Source organism: Pholcus phalangioides, unplaced genomic scaffold, assembly GCF_987345545.1.
Source record: "Pholcus phalangioides strain wild (caught in Gottingen) unplaced genomic scaffold, Ppha-v1.0 ptg000015l_1, whole genome shotgun sequence".
In the NCBI taxonomy this organism is placed as follows: domain Eukaryota; kingdom Metazoa; phylum Arthropoda; class Arachnida; order Araneae; family Pholcidae; genus Pholcus; species Pholcus phalangioides.
The window spans coordinates 12,150,549-12,164,889 of NW_028301608.1; the positions used below are offsets into that span (position 1 = coordinate 12,150,549).

A 14,341-nucleotide genomic window follows, 5' to 3' on the forward strand; every position below is an offset into this window, starting at 1 on the left:
TACCTAATAAGTGTACTTGAGTTATCTAGGATAGTGATTCTCAATATTTGGAAGCCTGCAGCCCGGTTGATATTTTTTAGAGAAACGCCCGGTCATATGCACTCTACTGATGAGAAACAAATGAAGAAAAATGAAACAGTGAATCAATCACGGCCCGGCTTGACTACTACTACTGCTACTAACTAGTCGGACGAGTTTGACTGTTGTCAGGGCCCAGTAACGGGCCGTGATGAGGCAATTGAGAAATATTGATCTAGGGGGGCGTGATAAGGAAAGACTATGTCCAATTCAACGCATCAGAAGAAATGTGTTTTGTATTCAAGATATTGTTTTCTGGCTGAAATGTGCTTAAAACACTTGCGTCTTAAACATTTGCATGAAGTGTTGAAAAACATTTAAAACTCTTCAAAGTATATTTCATTTTCTTGCATGACTGAGCTGTTTTTTTGAATAGTTTCCAAATTTTACTCTTACAGAATTTAGCCTTGTTTCAGATGCAATAACTTCCTACATTTGGCTTTAAAAAGCTTTGCCTCAAAACGAATAATAATCGACATAAAGAATTTCGAAAGATTTTTATAAAATTAATATAGGATGAGGCGATGTCTGAGTCATTATAGTGATTATATGATAGAACAAATCAGCATTCTCATGGATAGAGGCACCGATATAAAGAAAGCATCCGAAGAGGTTGAAATATGAATGTCGTTCCCTCAACCGTGTACGCAAAAATAGGAGAGGTGCGTTGATTATATATTCATTTAGAATTTGGGTGGGGGGGGGGGGCACAAAATTTATTGACGGGTTGAAATAGCCTAAGCCCCCACGTTCTGGCTCCTATTCTCGTGAAATTTGCTTAGGTGCTTCTAAAACTAAATGGAGCTTCCTATGTCAATTTCGGAAAATGTTTGAATACAATACTTATATGCAGGGTGCATAGGAAAGTCCTTTTATCCTGGAATAACTCGCTTGCGTTGATCCTAGAAGAAATTGGGGAAAAGTGTAATAACTAATATAATAAAAATGTATAAAACGTTTTATACGGACACCCTGTGCCCAAAGTCAGAATGTTGTTGTCCTTTCTCTCCTAATGCCACCTAAAAAAAGTGAACGTTCCTAAATGCAATATTCGCTGAGATATTCGAATTCCAAAAACGGAGGAAAGTTGGGGAAAACAAACTTAAAAAATACGTGTAAACCGTTTTTTCCGCCTTTAATGCGGTTTTCCCCCAGCTTTCCTCCGGTTTTCGAATTCGAATATCTCGGTATATATTGCAATTAAAAATCATAATTGAGCAATAATATTATAACGTGATCCTCACGTATTCCCAAGGGATCAGCATGATCCGTCCAGGGAATTTGTTAGTGTTAGTAAACATCCATGCCCGAACCTTATTAAGAAAAGGTTCATGAAAGGGAAACTCTTCTTTAGGAACGCTTAGAATCTATACAAGTTTTGAATGATCAGTTTTGGATTTTCTTCGTCTTCCACTGCAACTGATCATCATTTCCGATCTTCATCTTCTAGACTTAGATTATCGGATTTAGAACTTTTCGAAACTTTCTAACTATTGATTAAATTGTAGCAACTATTACCACCGTACAGACTTTATAAAAAAAAATTTACAAATAATGAGCAGCATTATACAAATACAAGGCCACAACAGGCAAAATGCTCAACGAAGTGATTGAAAAAAAAATCGCAATAAAATGCCTAAACTTCTGATCAACCATATTGAACAACCTATAAAAATATCGAAACATCAAAATACCAAACGATTACGATAAAAATCGACATCTCAGAAAAAGTTTGTTTAAATATAATAAAAAGAAAGACATAAAAGAGAGAGAGAGGGAGAGCAGTGTGGTGATTACGAAAAACGTCCAAAACTTTCACGATAGCCTAATTCTATATAATAATTAAAATGATAATTGGAAACAATCGAAGAATATATTTTTTTGTAGAATAGCCAGTATAAAAAAAAATTACGTCTCAACAAAGTCTAGAAAATGTCCTATTTTTTTGGTATCTTTCTGGATCTTTGCGATGTTCCCTGGAGTATCCGCCATCAATAACACTGTTTTATCGACGAGACACCAACAATAAAAACTGTCTTATTAGGCGAAACAAGACTTTTATGAGATTTTTAAGTGAAGAAACAATATAAAAGGGGGGAGAGAGAAAAAAAAATCTACGTAACCCAATTCCCTTCCGGTTTAAACGCGCGACATAAAACCTTAAGGTGCTAAAAGTCAGTTTTGCTTTTCTTTATCGTGTCTGAATTTTAGTTTTTTTCGCTTACTTTTGTTATCGTGTAACCTACAAAGGCCTACATGTTACCGTTAAGTAATTGAAGATAAACGTTTTATGCGTTTCTTTAATGTCTAGGGAACGCGCGCTGCTCTCATACCACAGTTTTCATTTCGGTTTTTTTCCTTTTTAATCTTTGTCTGTTTACACTTTTTTTTTTCAAGTATGTTAATATTGTCTTACATTAAGAAATGGGGACTATTTACTTACTTACGCAAATAAAATATGCCGACTTGATAAGAAAACAGCATGGTGTTTCGCTTGGAGCGGGAAACATTGAAACATCATTATTCAGATGCACATACACGAGTGCACTTCGCTTGCAAAAATTAAAATAGTAAACTCTCAAGTAATAATCTATCTGTCTAACTACTGGGGCGCGGTAGCCCAAGTCGATAAGATACTCGCTGCACAAATCTATTGCCCGATATGTCCAGGGAATGTGAAAACTTTGACCGGGCATGTATTTTTTTCGGCTACGTGCTCGAAAAACCAAAATTTGAACGCATTCATTTTCATATTTTTTCATCGGCGGTGATGCTAGAGTTCCCATACACGTACTTGAAATTCCACAGAATTCGTTAGGCAGTCGTGATGAAGCTTATGGTTCGTGTATGGTGATCTGTTTTCACGCCACTAATAATTATTAGGTGTATAAAAACAGATCACCTGGCCAAAAATAGGGTCTCACATAGGGATAGCCTGTGTGGCTATGGACCGCAGATCCTACGATTGGGCCGGCCCTCAAGCCAGGATTTTTCACAGGTTTTCTCTACAGTAAATACAGTATATGAGTAAAAAATAGTAATGGGATTCATTCCAGGCCCAATTTTTTCCTAATGTTAAAACTGTTATTTGCTAGCAATTATTACGCTGTCATTAAGAATGGGCGTCCGATAATATTGTTGGAACAAAATTCAGTTTTCTGCAATATTAAACAGCTAATTACAGATTTTTCGCAGTAAAGAGGTATAGCTATATAGCCATATTTAGCTACCTCAAGAGCTTCACAATATTGTATTGCTCACTTTCGCAGAATTAGATTATCGATTATAGTTCTTTTATAGAATTAGACGGCTAGCAGTATATATAGAACTTTGTTGACAAGCGCTAAGTTGTCCAATACTAAGAAAAATCCCGTGTAAATTTTTAGTACTGAGAAATATGCAATGCTGACTGTCCATTATTGCGAAAGAGGCATGGCCAGTTACGCAATACTGCTAAAGTGTGACATTTTCAGCTGTCAAATACCTCGAAAGAGCCATATTTAGCTACCCATTCTGTGGAAGAGCCATGTTTTGGTATCTAATATTGATGGAGTGCCATCGTTATGTGTTCAATACTGCTGAAGTGCCATTGTCAGCTGTCCTAGTTTTTCAGAAAAAAATTTCACCTAGCATTCTCTCAGACATGAACTATCAACAAAGTTTATCAAATACAGTTTTTGAACGAAACCCCCCCCCCCACTTCCCCCTTTTGAAAATGTATTTTTAACGGTATATTCGACAACCATGATTACACAAAACATTACGGATATTAATGAATTTTCAACATTATTTGTCGATAACAATAAATGCCCGACAGTTTTTTCATTAACCATGGATCGTAATTTAACAAAAGTAGAATAATTGACAAAATCGCATCGTTGAAAGATGACCTATACATGATTAAACTTGGGCATTTGAGCTATGACATAGCAAAATGAAAGTAGGATTAGCTTTCGAATTTTTAAAAAAATTTTTTAGCCATAAAATATGAAAACCTTTTTGACTGCAGTCATACATTAAAAATACAGTCGAATTTAGTTAATTAGAAGTCCAACATCACTGAAAAAACGCTCAAATTGTCCTTTTATTCTATCCTGGATCCGTAAAATAACTACAAAATGCAACTTAATCACCAACATTCATATAGGGAACAATAATTATCAATTATTGAAATTTTTATCATCAGCTACGAAACTGTTTTCCAAATATTAATAATTTATAATTATGATAATTTATATTTAGCTACTATACTGTTCTGGAATAATTCATCGCTGCCCATTCATCCTGCCCACGCTAAAAGCCTGATTTACGGAAAGGGTTCATTATCATCCGTTAGGAAAGTGTTTTCCAAATCTTGCTTATCATTCATATGTTACCAAGGAAATGCATATTTTCTTTAACATATTAAAAATGTTTACTTTCCCATACTTTCTATAGTTTTAATAACGATAAAAAGATCCACATTTTGAATGGTACACCTTGATGCGCTGGTACACCAACGTAATCGGTATCAAGTGTTATAAATTCTCGATGTACTCGAGCAAAACAATGTTAAAATGTGCATTACGTTATCAAAGAAAGAGGTAAAGAAATAACAGAATTTTTTCATTCAAACTTTTATTTGTCTTTGAAGATTTGCTTAAAAAATGGGCCGAGAAAAGCAGTCAGACTTCTTGTAGAATTTTCCAAACTAAATTTTTTTGCGTAGGGGCCGTTCAAGTATTACGTCAGTAAATGTTTAGTCATTTTTCACCCCCTCCGTCAAAGGTCAGCAAAACTCTGACCGACCCCACCCCCTCCTGTCAGCAAAATATTTCGTCAGCTCTGCCCCTTACTTCCCAACGCATATTGGCGGAATAAAAGACGTACGCGGGGGGGGGGGGGGCACAGGGAGCTCGTGCACTCCCCCAGAGAAATTCAAAAAATTTGAATTAAGTCAGAAATTTCAGCATTAAATTAGATAGAATACTCAAGGGGAAATTGTAAAAGTTCAAAATATCCAAAATTTGACTTAGGCACGTTCGAATTAACCACGTTTTACTGTATATCTGGCGTTAAATCGCGCGTTAATGAAGTAAATCTAGGTGCACACATTTATCAGCAATCATCCATTGGAAGTTAATCTTTCAATTGTATAGGCTTGAAAATATAAGCGATGGTACGTTAAAATATATCGAGCACGGCTGATTAATTCCCGGCCATTAACTTGCACCGGTAAATTATTATGAGAATTCGTAGAAAAGAATGAAATGCACCAACGGAGGACATTGTGTTGTATTTTTTTGAATAAAAGAGGATGTAACAAAGCATGAAGAGTCACTATTATGATTTAATTTTGTAATGTTCTCTTGAAGAATTCAGTCAACCGATATGAAATGATTTGTGTCTCAATGAGTTTCATTTCCGTTACATAGTTGATTACAATAAAAGTCCGTTATAACGAGAATCTAGCTATTACGAGTAATTCGAATGTGATTGCCAAAGAGCTGATGTTAAAGCAAAAAATATTAGCTAATAGCGAGTTATTTATGAATGAAAATCTGGATATGAAAAAGATCAAGATTTAAAAAAATAAATAAAAAGAAATTTATTTTTTTATTTAAATCGGATTTTCTTATTAAAGTTTTAACTGACTGCTTATTAATTAAAACCAATCTTGTTAATCATTAGTAATGCATACTTTCATATTACCCCTACCTTATTTTTTCACCTAATCTCTCAAATTTTATTATTCATTTATCCAGGATTTTCATCTATTCTAGAAATTTCTTTTTTTCATTTATTCTGCTTATTCTGAATTTTCGTCAATTCTAGAATTTTGAATTTCCATCAATACTGGAGTTATTTCTTTCACTTATTCAGAATTTTCATCATCTAGAAGTATTTCTTTCATTTATTCTGTTTATTTCGAATTTTCATTATAAGTCTAGAATTATTTCTATTTTTATATTATTTCTTTCATTTAAATGAATGAATTGAATGAATTTTTTGTGCTAATAAGGTTGTTTGTAATATTAGAGAGCGAATCACTGTTTAAGTTTAATGTGCCAAATAAGAAAAATGGTTGCCGACCTCTGCACTGAACAATCATGGGAAAGAAATTTTTTTAGTGGCCATCTCGCTGTGTCACAGTGAAGGTTGAATTATACTGATGCCAATTTTCTACCCTGAGATTATTAGTTGAACGAATTCTTCAAATTAAGAAGAGGAACATTAATTAGATGCTGCATCTTTACATATATATATATATATCTCCCCTTTTCCTATTTGAATCTTCTCCATGAAAAAAAAAATTGAATTAGGTTGAGCTAGAGACTAATTCCGAGTTCATTAACACAAAAAATACAATTATTGTAATTAATACTTACAAGACAGATTGAAAAAAAAAGGAAAAGGAAATCTTGCTGAAACTTGTGCTAATGACACATTTTCTCGCTTTTTATTCATTAAGGTTATTCATTACGATAAGTATCTTTTACTTTGGTTTTGTAAAACTACGTGTGACTTGGGTGTGGCTGCGAAGATAATATATACTTGGCACAGAACCAGGTTTGAGTAAAAGCTTCCTGATGGTATTTTTTCTTACTGAACCATAATCGAATTCAAAAACGATTGAAATTCCAATAAAGTTCACCAATATTATGTAGATTTCATTCAACATAGTTAAAAATATTGCTATGATAGTTCATGTTTGTTTTCAAGTACAGTCAAACTCGGTTATAATGACCTAAGTTTACGACACCTCGGCTATAATGTCATTGGTGGCTTGGACCGGGCTGTCCGTAAAGAATGATGTCAACGAATCTTGCGTTTAACAGCGATGAAAACATAATGACACGTTTTTCATCGCTTTTGCCTCCGTTTTTCTTACCACATTTCCAAAGAAATTCCTAGAATTACAGCTCATCACATTAAGAAAATGTTGTTCAGTTGCACGTGGCATTGAAAGTAAGATTTATTACACATTTGGCACTCCAAATTGCAAATGGATATGATCCGTATACGGGGCATGCCTGTATTTTCCTGTAATGTTGCACTTCCAACTTCTTTCCTTATAAAAAAAGTACCATTTTTCAAAAAAATCTAACTTTAAATCATAACCTTTACTGAAAGTAAGGGAGGAATGAAGAGATGATTTGCATATTTTAAAAATTGTGTTATAATGAATATGATTATAAATATTAATTTCACATATTTAAAATGGTTTATTTTCTCCGTGAACCTCATTTCATATCACCGGATACTTTATGTAGCACTGTATTTCTCGCCAAGGGTTATTTCAAAGTAAATTAATGTGATTCTTAATCCAATTGGCAACATTTTTGCGATCTCAATTTCCATCATTACTCTCTATGAAATATGGTCACTTCATTCATGCACAGTAACTGATTGTGCCACTGATTAAATTTTCCGTCAATAAAGTCTCGAAATTGTTAACCTCGGTTATAATGAAAAAGTTCCAGAAATCTTCGATATCGTTATAACCGTGTTTGACCGAGTTACATTTAAAATACCTCTTTAAGCCCCTTTGTGGAGCTAATCCAATTCCTGACCAAACAGCACATTTTTTTTTTGTATGGGTAAAAGAAATAATGCTCTTAAATAACATCCTTGATGAAGTTTAAAAAAATTGCCCATTAATTCAGAATTTTTTTCTTCGTAGATAATGTAAATTTAAAATTAACTCAATTTAGTTAAAATGATTAGTAATTGTGATTCTTGGAAACCTCAAGTACCATGTGAATTTTTTTTTGAGAAAAAAAACTTTTTTTCTATTTTTGAAAAATTATATTTCTGTTTATATACAGTCGAATCCCGTTATAACGAACACCCAAAGACCGGAGAAATCACTTCGTTATAATGAAATTTCGCTATAAAGGAATTCCATTGTTCCTAAGCAATCTTATTTGGGGGTTTGGAAAAGTGTTCTTTATAACGGAATTTTCGCTGTAACGGTATTCGTTAAAACGGGATTCAACTGTATAATGATGAAAAAAAATCAAGATCAAAAAATCTCATCACAAAATATTTGAAACTTTCATTTTTTGAGAAATCATTTATAAAACATAGAATATCTTTGTAAACATGTTTTAAAAAATAACGTCAGTCATTAGACCCTTTAATTTCCACAAATGTCCGTTCGGTACAAAAGTTTGTATGAAAATATTTTAAAACAAAAATATTTTTTTGCTCAATGCTTTGTTTATATACGATATTTATGTACAGTGAAACTTCGCTACAGCGATACTCGATATAATGATAAATCCCTAAATGACAATATTTTTTCAAATCTTGTTTGAAATCACATGTATAGTCTAATGCTAAACTCCCTTATATACAACGATATATTTTACTGCGACAAACCCTACTCTATAACGATATTCTCCGAGAAGATTTTAGAACTGCTACAACGATATTTTTTCAAATCTTACGCTAAATTACCTTCAAAAACTTTTCATCTTTTTTTTTTTTTCTATCGAGGGCACCACATGATCACCAAACGTGTTGTTGAAGATATTGGTGGTGTTTTTTTCTGCTTAAGACACAAATGTGCAATGCAGTAAACTTGTTTACAGCGACAATGCTTCTAACTGAATTTTATCAATCAACTAATCATTTACAATTTTTCACTGCGAATAAATACTTGAAAGAACATTTTATAGTGATACTTACTACACCGATTAAAAGAAAAAATGGCCACAACAGCATAAATTTGTTGGGACGCGATGGTAATGTTGCCTGTCGATATAACGCTAATTCCTCTACAACGATATTTTTTCTTGGTCGGCAGGGTAATGTTGTATCGACGTTTCACTATAGTTAAATTTTCTAGAATAGTGGTTCTCGAAATGCGCGTCGTGGCTCTTAGCGGCGTCGGGAAGAATTAGTATGCCGATGTGTTCCCGTTCAGTGCAGTGCTATCTGAAAAATATATTTGTTCATTTTCACTCCTCTCCAAAATTTTAAGGGATGCTTTCCAAGAAAGAGGGATATTTTTTAAAGGAAAAATAGACAAATACTCTATTAAAAAAATAACTAAAATATTTGAAGGAGTGTTTTGACTACTCAACGGAATTTGGAGGAGTAAAATCGAATTTTGATGCGGGAATCACGCATCTAGATGCGCAATGGCAAACACTGGTTCAGTGTTTCGAAATGATTCTGTTCTAGACTGGGTGCTCATTCTGGGTAGCCGCGGATAAATCATGACAAGGCCAAGTGCGTCGTGGGTAAAAAAAGTTTGGGAGCCGCTGCTCTAGAAGAATGATTATGAGGTGCATGCACCGTTTAACCAGTATCGTATAGTAGTATTTATATTGTAAACTATTATTCCCTTTATATATATATATATATATCAGTTTTTTCTCTTTCTAATTGATTTTCTAGGAATCCGCCATGGTGGAACAGAAGAACAAGGCTGGAGAGGTCGCTACTTTTCCTGACAATAACAGCTCTTCTCATGATTTCAGTGATGGCCGTAGCCCTCGCTGTATTCGGTTACATGCACCAGAGGAATATGAGTAAGTACACACCGAGGAGAATTTCCAATTTTTTTTTTATTTACAATACCCAGACCTCCATCACAGGTAATTCAACGAATAATAAAATTGAGCTAATCAAGTTATTTATGTTTGGAAGAAAAAGCAGACGCTGACCTGTATCAAGAAATTGATCCTTTTTATCGTCGAAGCACTAACATAAAAGCTAATTTGGCCGAGACCTGAAGAAATGACCTGTCACTGCCCTCCCAACTGATTTAGAAACTATTCTCTGGTACCACCTAGGAAGTAATGACCATGACCTTCAATTCGAAGTCCTGCACAGATACATAAATCTGCCATGCGGGAAACAGGGCAGAAAACAAGGCCAATTGTGCCACAATTGTACAAGAGAGGTTGGCGCTCTATGCACGCTGCTGGTAGTTAGTAAATTTAATTAAGTATGCTGTCGGTTAGGAAAATGAAGGATTCCCGTACAAACACAGTGTTAGTATGTGGTTAAAAATATTGATAAATCATAATCTAACTTCCGAGAAAATGCTCACAGAACTCACACGGTTTCCAAACCACATTCGTATAAAAACTATAAAATGTATTCGAATTATACCATAGTTGGTTTTATTCGGGGGGAAATGCAAAACAACAACATCAACCGAATAACAACTTACATCTACAGGGTAAGTGCTAATGCGGCCTTTATCTCGTCCACCGTACATCGTAAAGGTATATAGTTTCAGTTTAAAAAATACTCAAAAGGCGTTCAAAAATTACCCTGCATCAATTTTGAGAGGAGAAAATACAATGTGTCACAAAATAAAACAATCTAAATTTTTAAACGGTCCCCCTGTGCTCCAACTTCCAATTAGAAAGTTTTTGTCCTGTCTCTCCTGACGCCAACCAAGGAATTTCCATGTTTCTAAGTGCAATATTCGCTGAGACATCGAATTCGAAAATCAGAAGAAAGTTGGGAAAGGACAGAATAAATGAGCGAAAAAAACGTTGTCCGTTAGTTTTTGCTGTTCTTTCACAATTTTTCTATTTTTGAATTCAAATATCTTAGCGAATATTGCACTTAGAAGCATGGGGTTTTTCTGTTGTCCTCGGGAGATACAGGGAAACAATTTTCTGATTAGAGGAGAAGGGGACCGTATAAAAATTTAATTTTTTTACACCGTATTTTCTGAGAAAATTCAACTGCCTTTGCGGAGAATCGAACCCACCACCAAACCAAACCAGAACATGACTCCCACTCTGTCCCCAAAGGGGATATAAGCGGTTAAGAAGTCATGCTGGAAAAGCCTTTCAGCATCCAGGCCGGGTGAGCCACCACGCAGAGGTCGCAACCAACCCCCGGAGAAATCAGAAAAGCCAGCACAAAAAGCTTTAGCCCCGACTTAGTGCGACAGGTGCGGTCGCACCAGGCCCCGCGCTTTAATATCCCCCCTCACGGTAAATTATTGGAGGCTTTCCCCCCCCCCCCCCAATTCTCAAATCATTTCTTGCTTTAATTCTTAATTTTCCTGAATGCCGTAATAATTTTTCCATTACTTCTAAGTTTTCACATATTCTGGAATTATTTCTAATACAGGCGCCCATAAGTGTCTTGAGACGGCCTTATGCGGGGTATCTACTCTTGCTTGTTTTGGCCTCAATTCATTACACAACTGCCCATGGACTCTGCATAAGACCTATGGATTCTGCATAAATGCGACTGACGGGGTCCCAGGCCTGGGCACCTGATATAAATGTTATTTTTTCCATACAAAAACTCTATAAAAGATAGCCTCTGGAAAATTCCCGTTTGAAGGACCCCCCCCCCCCCCCCCATGTAGGGATGAAGATCTCCTAACTATAATCTTTCGTGTTCATGGGTAAAATGACAAAATTAAACAAAACTCATCTTTGCAAAAAAAACAGAGGTTTTGAAAAATTCGATCTCCTTCGGTTATCCGGAACTTCAAAGTTTCGAGACTTTACTGCATCGGTGAAAGTCTTGTTTCTTTAAAAAACTTTCTGAGATTTTAAGGGTTTCATGACTTTTGACTCCGCGGAACCGAAAAAAAAAAACACCAAAAAACATCGCGTACGGAACCCTTGGGTTGCGCGGAGCACCAATCGTAAACATATGCTTGTTAGCAAGAAATTCGACGTTCGCAAGAAAAAAGTCGAGATTACTATCATCTCTAACAAGTCTCACGTGTACGCTTTCGAATCGCTTCTCCCATATGTTAGTTCTGGCATGTATATATGATTGTGTGCGTCGTTTTCTCCACTAATGGTCTCGAACAGGACAATCCAGTCGATCGGGAATTCCACGTGGATTTTGTTGAGATGTTATCAGGTCGTATATTTGTGTGGAGTTCACCTCCTAAACTCCGGTGATTTCTAAACACCTCTTGTTCGGTAAAAGAATAATTTATCTACAGAGTAAACAAGCAAGAGTAATTAGTTTCACGGAAAATGGCGGCAAAAGCGATCTAATCAAACACGTTCACCTGCACGTCCATAAGTAGCAGTACACGCCTTCTTTTCTTAGATTTTGAGGGAATGCGAGTCTATCAAAACCAACTCTTTATCAGAGAATGCACCTGTTTCTTCTACTGATAAAGAAATGCGATAAAAAACGAAATTTAACGTCTTGTGCTCTCAGAGAAAAAGCGGGAATGTGTTGGTAAACTCATTGTCAGCTGTGAAACATTGTTAAAGTTTAAACGAGAAACACTGTCTACTTTTTAGAGAATTCGCTAAATATTTCTAAAGGCAGATTACACTGTATTAGAACGATTCTCATAGTTGAGCCCCGAAATTATGCGTGTTCTGTCCACAAACGTTGTTTTAGTTTTCCTGCAGCTTCAGTCACTGCTATTTGGTGAGTATCGGTGCATTTGTTCTCTTCTGTGCCATCGTGGCTGTTGATTTCACACGTTTTTTTTATGGATGGAGCTTTGCCGTAGTATCCAAATACCTTGATACGATAACCACCGCCATCAAAATCGTGATTTAGCCCAGTGTTTCTTAAACCCTTTTTCAACTGTGCCCCCTCCTTATATCTTTTTTTTTTTTTGGCCGCCTTTATCTTAACCAGGGCTCCCAACCTCTGGGAATGAGTTATTTTCTGCTTATTAAATTGATTATCGAGAACGTTTTATAAATTTTATAAATAAGGTGCTCACACCCGGGCTATAAACGTGCCTTTCAGTTTTCTATTCTGAGAGGGAAAGAGATTCTCTGATTCTGATTCTAATTACACTTTTGTGCCTACCATATTTCTCTTATATGCTCCACATGTATATTCTTCTCATCGCTTCATCACCTGTTATGGCATATATCATAGGGATATTCATCCCCGTTAGAATATCATAGAGCCGCAAGGGTGGGGGGCGGGGCATATGTTTGTGTCTCTCGATTGAGAACCACTGGGATGCTACCATTTCCTCTAAGATTTCCCCCCTTATAATCTACAGATGATGTGTCGATAATCAATCTAGAGATCAAATGTCACTGATTTATACTCTTGTTTAGTAAATTGCGCAGTTCCAATTTCAAGGCACGAATGCGAGTCGATATATCTTCGATTTTGAAAGTCTATTCACAAAGCCTTTCCACAGGCACACAATCAGTCCTACAACATTTAAAATTCATGCATGCTGCGAACTTCTCAAGATAAACGTGGTTTGTTTCGGAATTCAGGAAACAGATGGCGTCATTTCTTCAACACAAAAAAACCGTCTTTCCTCAGAAACAAACTTCACGTTAGATATGTTACAGCCATAGCCCGAAATCAGTTGACCCGGTAAAATGTTAGAAAATTCTGTGGAAATTCGGACATTGGCCGAAAGGGGCTGGAGATTCGCTCCCATAGTATCGATGTCAATCTCCTAAGATAATCGATATTCCTATTTCTTTGATCGTTAGGGTTGCCATAGCTCACCATAATTACAAATGGACATAATTATCACAAAAAATACCAACTTGGTGATGGCCCCGAATAATGCCTTTTCTTTGGATATATTTCTGGCCACTTCACGAACAGGCTGGCCAAAGCCTTAAATTCGGACATTGGCTTGGTAAACTGCATGGTTTGGGCTTTGGCTGTAACAAATACACAACACAAACACGGTACATTCTGATACAAACACATACACTCTTTAGAAGTTTTTCAGAGGAATGCTCACGAGATGCATGTACGGTTTAGGAGTAGTAAATTAGGCACTTTTCATAAGAAAAATAATTTCAGCAGTTGATATCAGTGTGTTTTACCATATCAAAATGGAAGTAAAGTACCTCAACCCTTAGTATATGATTTTGAATTTGAATCATTTAAGATTTACTGTATTTAACTGCGTTTTGACTGCGGAAACTTACATTTTCTCAATTTTCTTTTTAAATTTACTTTTAGTTTCTACGCACAAGAAAATTATTCTTTTTTTTTTTTCTAGTGCCAATCATGTTAAATAATTGTCGATCACTTGCGGTTTATCGGCTACACTATGGATTGAAGGGAGATAATAAAATACCATAATATCCTGCGTATAATCTGCAGACAAATTTCGATACTTTGAGAAAAAAAACCATCGTATAGTCCGTTGGGGCGTATAATCTTCATTTGAAAATTTCCTTTAATAACTAAGTATTAGGAAATTTGGAGGGTTTCTTTGTCACATTTTTGTAAAAAAAAAATCGATTTTCCACTCACATTTATACGTTATTTACGAATCTTTGTAATACATTTTTAGAAAATAATTTTTAAATTATTTATTTCT

General features: G+C 35.4%; 1 protein-coding gene across 3 annotated transcripts in view; it reads left to right on the plus strand.

Annotated features, from left to right (window-relative positions):
- The window catches only part of LOC149075455 (neprilysin-2-like), a 63,249-nt gene that overhangs the window by 20,538 nt on the left and 28,370 nt on the right, over positions 1-14,341 (plus strand). For 2 of the 3 annotated variants that reach the window (XM_089242809.1, XM_089242810.1), the window contains exon 2: positions 9,466-9,599. In XM_089242809.1, coding sequence (XP_089098935.1) covers positions 9,466-9,599 — 134 coding nt within the window. Of the gene's footprint in view, positions 1-9,465; positions 9,600-12,221; positions 12,448-14,341 lie in introns of those variants that run through there. The other variant, XM_089242811.1, reaches the window with a different exon arrangement.